This window comes from Gasterosteus aculeatus, chromosome 7 (assembly GCF_964276395.1).
Source record: "Gasterosteus aculeatus chromosome 7, fGasAcu3.hap1.1, whole genome shotgun sequence".
Taxonomy (NCBI): domain Eukaryota; kingdom Metazoa; phylum Chordata; class Actinopteri; order Perciformes; family Gasterosteidae; genus Gasterosteus; species Gasterosteus aculeatus.
In genome coordinates this window covers 12,010,261-12,016,079 of record NC_135694.1, presented here as the reverse complement: position 1 = coordinate 12,016,079, position 5,819 = coordinate 12,010,261, and the positions used below count along the sequence as shown (strand labels likewise).

Sequence of the window (5,819 nt, the reverse complement as noted above, 5' to 3'; positions counted from 1 at the left end):
TTCTTGTTCTTTTTTAAAGTTTTCCATTGAGAGGATGGTGCTTCTGGGCCAGGGGGAAGGTTTTCAGTTGGGGGTATTTCCATGACAGTTGCAGAAGGGTCATTCTCAAGATTTCCCTTCCACAGTTGGATTCTGGTTTCCTCTAGAAACTTTGTTAGGGGATGGACATGGCTAAGAAAACCTCCTCTTGACTTGATCCATTTGGCCACAGGTTGACATCCATGGAGGAGATGGGGTTCATCACTGGCGATCGTCACTGGTTTGCATCACTTTTTAAAACTTTGTTTTCTTGACTCAGCTGTTCCTGTCTAATATCACTAGAGGACAATGGCAGCGAGGAGGTAAGGGGTTGCTTGTGTTAGTGGGTTTCGAGCAGCCAGTGATCACCCAGCAGGTGTTGTTCAGTGCTGGATCAAGTTTCTTGGCATGGGTTGATCTTTCCCAAACAGGGCTTGCATATTCAGCAGAGGAGTATCACAAGGCCAGATCACTGCAGTAGGTCTCAATGTGTGTTCTGTGGCTCCCCAATAGATATCCATTGAAATTGTAAACATATCCTTAAATTGCCTCAGTGGGCCTTCAGTTGGTTCCTTTTAAGATTACCTTCCTTTAAGTTCAAGTTGCTTTCTGTCACAGTCCATTCAAATAGTCAGTCAGTTCAGTAAAAACAAATCAGCACTGTTGCTTTCTTAGTTCTACCACACAAGTGCATTGAAGAAATGAAGAAGAGTTCTCTTCTCCTCAGCAACAGAGAATATCTTGGTCCAACTCCTTGAGGTAAGGAGATGATCGGGTTCAGTGGTGACTCGTCATCTCTCTCGTCAGGAGAGTTTAATATCCAATGTCCTCCCTTAACAAATTTGGAATCACATTGGAAAATGGCTTGAGTTTACAGCACAATTGTCACACCTGTATATCTAGTTGGGTTTTTGTCCTGTCTCTACGTTTGTTTTCGTGACGTCCTGTTTCATTTTGGCGATTAGATCTCCATTCGTTTCAGGTTCCTTGCCCTTCCTGATGTGTCACCCGTCTGATTATCTTCTCTGATTCCTGATTGTGTCCACCTATTCCCTCTTCCCCCATGTGTTCATATAGTCTGCGTCTCCCTTTGTCTTGTGCCAGTGTGTCATCCTACGTCGTCATACCAGCCAGTGTCCATAGCCATAGTTTGTATAGCCTCTGATCGCAGTTTTACCTCGTTCGAGTGATTTTTCTTTGTAGCTCTTTGTGTTCCAGCGTCAGGTCTCAGTTGGTTTTAGATAAGAAGCGTTGTTTTCCTCCCTTTGGAGTGACCTTGTTTTTTGGATCTATTTGCACTCCTGCCTCCCGACCGGTTCTGACAACAATTGCTTGTAAACAATGTAACTTCAAGCAGGAAAACAATTACAAGTGGCAGTTCTTTAAAATATTCACTCTAGGTTCTTATCGAACGTTGTGGGGATTTCTTTTCTCTAGAAGCCTGTTAACGTAACGCACTGTAGTCCCTCCAATCCTCCCTTGGAGCAATGTTTAACTAATTTTGGCCAATCACAGATTAAAATGAAGTCCGCCCTGCAGATGTCACGGTTGAAAGCATTTGAAAGCAATGTTTCAATAATGGACTTTTTTTCTATCAATGTATATTTCCTTTTTGCCTCTCAAAAAGAGAAACCTCTTGTCAAATCAGTCATTATTTGTTGGAGACAACACACACACATGTACCTTGAATCAGTACCTGTCGGGCCTACTTGCACTCTTTTCTCTTGATTGTTCCACGAACATATGGATTTCTATAAATGTCAGTACCCGTATGTAGCTTCACTTCCTTATTAATTCACTGAACTGTTACTTTATGTCCATCTGCATGTCTCTTACTCAAATTGTCCTCAAATCACTACAATCTGACCCAAAATAGACCCAACTGATTTTTTGTGGGTTTGTTGTTGAACCAATTGAGGTGAATCCATTCATGCCATTCAGTACCTGCCAGCAAGTGTCCAGCAAGCCTTGGCTGGTGAATTGGCTGCCTGGATATTCAGATAACTCATTCCAGCATGCGCACGTTCCGCCAGCCGTTAGAAGGGCATCGAGTTTTATCCTCCTAGCCTCAGATTTGTAGGCCCATCGCCTGCCTGTCCTGATCCAATATGGCCAAAACGTTAATGGCCTTCCACGGAATTGTTAACGAGCGCCGTGATGTTCGCCAGCTATCGGTCATCAGAGGACGACACGATGTCCATGACTCTTTAGGCCATGGGCTATCTTTGTTGGCTAGCTCCTTTGTCAGATCTTCAACTCCCTTGCCACCCTCCCGTTCACCTGGTAACCCTCCAGAGCATCTCCGCCCATCTGCACTTCAGGCAATGTGCTGGAGGGTTCTTGCCGTGCTGATCTTTGTGATCAGATAGAAAGAGTTTTAAACATTTGGTCCCTGCTTACACACCTCTTCACAGAGCAACACCACAGAATAGAACATAGCATAAAGATTGAATAGGAATCCATTGAAGGAAATATAGAGTACAGGTCACGTACATAAGTCAGAGCTATTCTGCCATGTTACTGGTCCCAGGTCTCTGTGTCTTATTAAAAAACACACCAAAGCCCCCTTTTAAAAAGACATTTAGAAAATGAAGTACCATGAAAAAGTGTAAAATTGAGAAACAACACTTTGAGAATTGAATGATCCTGGATGTGTCTCTTTGGACTTTTAGCTCAAAATATGTGTTTAATTTCTGAGTCAAGAAAGCTGCAGTTTGTTACTTTTACAATACTTTAGAGGTTCCGACTGCAATGTGCCCTCTGGGTCGTAAACATAAAACGGCACATGGACTCCAGCCTTTGAGTGATGTTGGATCTGTACAGAGCTTCACTGAGGAGACATTGTCATTGATGTGTCTGTTATCCGCTGGTGAGGAGGTGATTCATTCAGGCAAACCCAACCTTATTGCAATGTTGACTTTGAAAGTGTCTCCTGACTTCTTCCAAGTATACAAATAAATGTTTAGAAGTGTCATGTTAGTTTAGCGCATGGATGGAAACATTGATAATTAATTGAGCATGTGAGTAATTGATCAGGAAGGGTTTTTGATCCCACGTACTTTTTAGTTATTGCAATTACTTTTAAAGGCAGAATTAACACTTATTATTAACATTATACATCAAATGTGAAGCTTTTGGAAACTACAAAAACAAATGACAAAGATCACATGAGGAAGGTTTTTAAGCCTCTGTAATGTACATAAACATAAACTCAACACATACATTTTATAGCCATATTTGACACAATGTGCAACTGAAGTAGAACCACTCTGGCTCAATCTGCAAAGACAAACGTAAGTTAAACGGAATCACCAACGAACAATTAACAAATATTAATACAGCAAATTCACAAACATACAATTATGTATTAATCAAACATTACATAAAAAGCCTGGACAGACTGACACACAGTAATCTGACATTACTGTTATCTCTGGGATATCTAGGGCCAACCCAGTACATTCCCGTCCGTGTTTTTTAACACATCTATTCAAGAAAAAGTAATACACAAGCAAACTTTGAAAATAAGCTTAGTCGTACTTCCTCAGAAATAAAAAAAATTACAGCAATTTTCAATGGTACTTTATGTTCAACAAATCTGCAGTAACTAAATGTTCAATAGACAAGATAAATTACATTGAAATTAAATTAAATCTTTATTTTGAAACGTCTCAAGTTGAATAACCTGTAATAACAGTGATTTAAATAAAAATGCAAGTAATTGGAAATCACTTCTGAATAAAAACATTATCTTGTTTAAGGATTTGAGGATTGCGGGGGTTCCCTTCGGTGGTTAATAAGAGTGTGTCCGTAAATAAACAATTACAATGAATGGATAAGGAATTTTCTGTTTGCAATAAGTTAATGGGGTTTCCTAAGTAACCTCTTATGCCTAATCAGAAAATAAGTCACAGAATCAAACTGGTTTAAAGCCTTACGATTTTGTGCCTACATTCACTTGTGCTTAACATCAAAAATTGAAAATTTCAGGAATCTTGATAATTATGTACAGTATTTTAATTGTCTGTTACATGAAGCCAAATCAGCTGTTGAAATTTTTCTGCTCATACATGAGTTGCTCTTTAAAGTTTCTCAGCTTCTAGACTTGTCCCAAAGTCAAGTCAATTATTATATGGCACACTCCAGGTTTTTAAAGCACATACATATAAATATCTGTGGCATAAGCCAACGATGGGAAAATTCTTGGTTAAGGTGTCAATACTTTTTTAAACCCTGGTTCTGGTTACACAGTGGTTGTACGAGAGGTACATGTCCCATTGCGAAACACAATATCAGAAGCCATACAGTCCTTGGGAAAATCCAGAGGGCTACAAGTTTCTTGTCTCTTTAAAGCTACAGCACAGTAATCCACCTGTTCCGCATCCAACCCAGACTCCACCCACCGGAAACACACAATGCGCTGGAACGAACGGCGGAAATTGTCAGACACAAAGCCGTACAGAATAGGATTGGCGCCGCTGTTGGCGTAGCTGAGGATGACAAAAAGCTGAGTGACCATTGGGTCTGGGGGCCGGTGGAAAACTGTGACAAGCTGGACAATATAGAAGGGCATCCAGCAGAGAACAAACACTGCAACGACTAGCAGCACCATGCGGGTTATCTTCTTCTCCGAGCGCCGCCGTTGGAGCCAGCCTGCTTTCAGCCCCACTGCTCGCATCCTGGCCACCATTAAACAGTAGCATAAGCATATTGCTCCAACCGGCAGAAGAAACCCCAACAGAAAGGTATAGACCATAAATGCTTGTGACCACGCTGATTCAGGCCACAAGAAGTTACAATCCACACCACCGTCCTGCGCAGGGACAGTGTCTGCGAAGATGATGATGGGCAGGATGACTATGAGTGAGAGCCCCCATACACACACATTGACTACTTTCGCGACTGTCGGCCTGCGGTAGCGGGCAGCCTTGATAGGGTGTACAACTGCTACGTATCGGTCAACACTCAACACAGTCAGGCAGAAGATTGACGTAAACATGTTGATACCGTCTACACTCAGCACCAGCCTACACATCAGCGACCCGAAGGGCCAATGACGGATGGCAGCTGAAGTGGCCAGAAAAGGAACACTTAACATAAACAACTCATCAGCAATCGCTAGGTTTAGGATGTAAATGTTAGTGGCTGTTTTCATTTTGGCATATTTCAGAATGACATAGATGACCATGGCATTGCCAGTTAGACCTACACAGCAGACAAGAGCATAGATGGATGGAATGATGATTTTACTGGCGTCTGGGTCCTGATAGTAGTCCTCATAGTCAATGCTTGTGTTATAGGGCAGCCCAGTTGGATAGGACCCATATTCCCGGCTCTCATTGAAATCCATAGTCACCTTTTCTGGGTATGCTCCCTGTTAGCTGGAATTAGGCTATCCGATGGAGCTAATGAAGCTAGAAAGGAAGCCAAATTTGGGCTTGTTGGAATTTAAAACTCCTCAGATCAACTAAAAAAAGGCCCTACATATAATCCTTATCAATAGTTTGTAATCTGCCACTCGATTCCATACATTTGCCTGGACAACAATAGTAATACACCTTACCTTAACCAGTAATGCAAATATTTATTCAACAATTATGTTTTAGCGACCTTTGAAGAGCAATCTTATGAGACCAAGTTCATTAAGTGGCTACAGATATGTGAACAGACAGGGAGTAGTGATACTCTGGAAAGCGCAGTAGTTTTTAAAATACTTACTTATTAATAATTGAGTATCAGCATGTGACACACAAAAGTCATGTGATTATCGATCAACATGACAAAATTTAAACATTTACTTT

General features: G+C 41.3%; 1 protein-coding gene across 1 annotated transcript; it reads right to left on the bottom strand.

Moving 5' to 3' along the window:
- Positions 1-3,193: 3,193 nt before the first annotated feature.
- sstr1b (somatostatin receptor 1b) lies at positions 3,194-5,548 on the bottom strand. Its single transcript, XM_040182831.2, has one exon. The coding sequence runs from the start codon at positions 5,366-5,368 to the stop codon at positions 4,262-4,264; it is 1,107 nt and encodes a 368-aa protein (XP_040038765.2). The 5' UTR covers positions 5,369-5,548; the 3' UTR covers positions 3,194-4,261.
- Between the last annotated feature and the right edge of the window lie 271 nt (positions 5,549-5,819).

Coding starts and splice junctions, on each gene's coding strand:
- sstr1b (XM_040182831.2), bottom strand. CDS start 5,368: ATGGATTTCAATGAGAGCCGGGAATATGGGTCCTATCCAACTGGGCTG.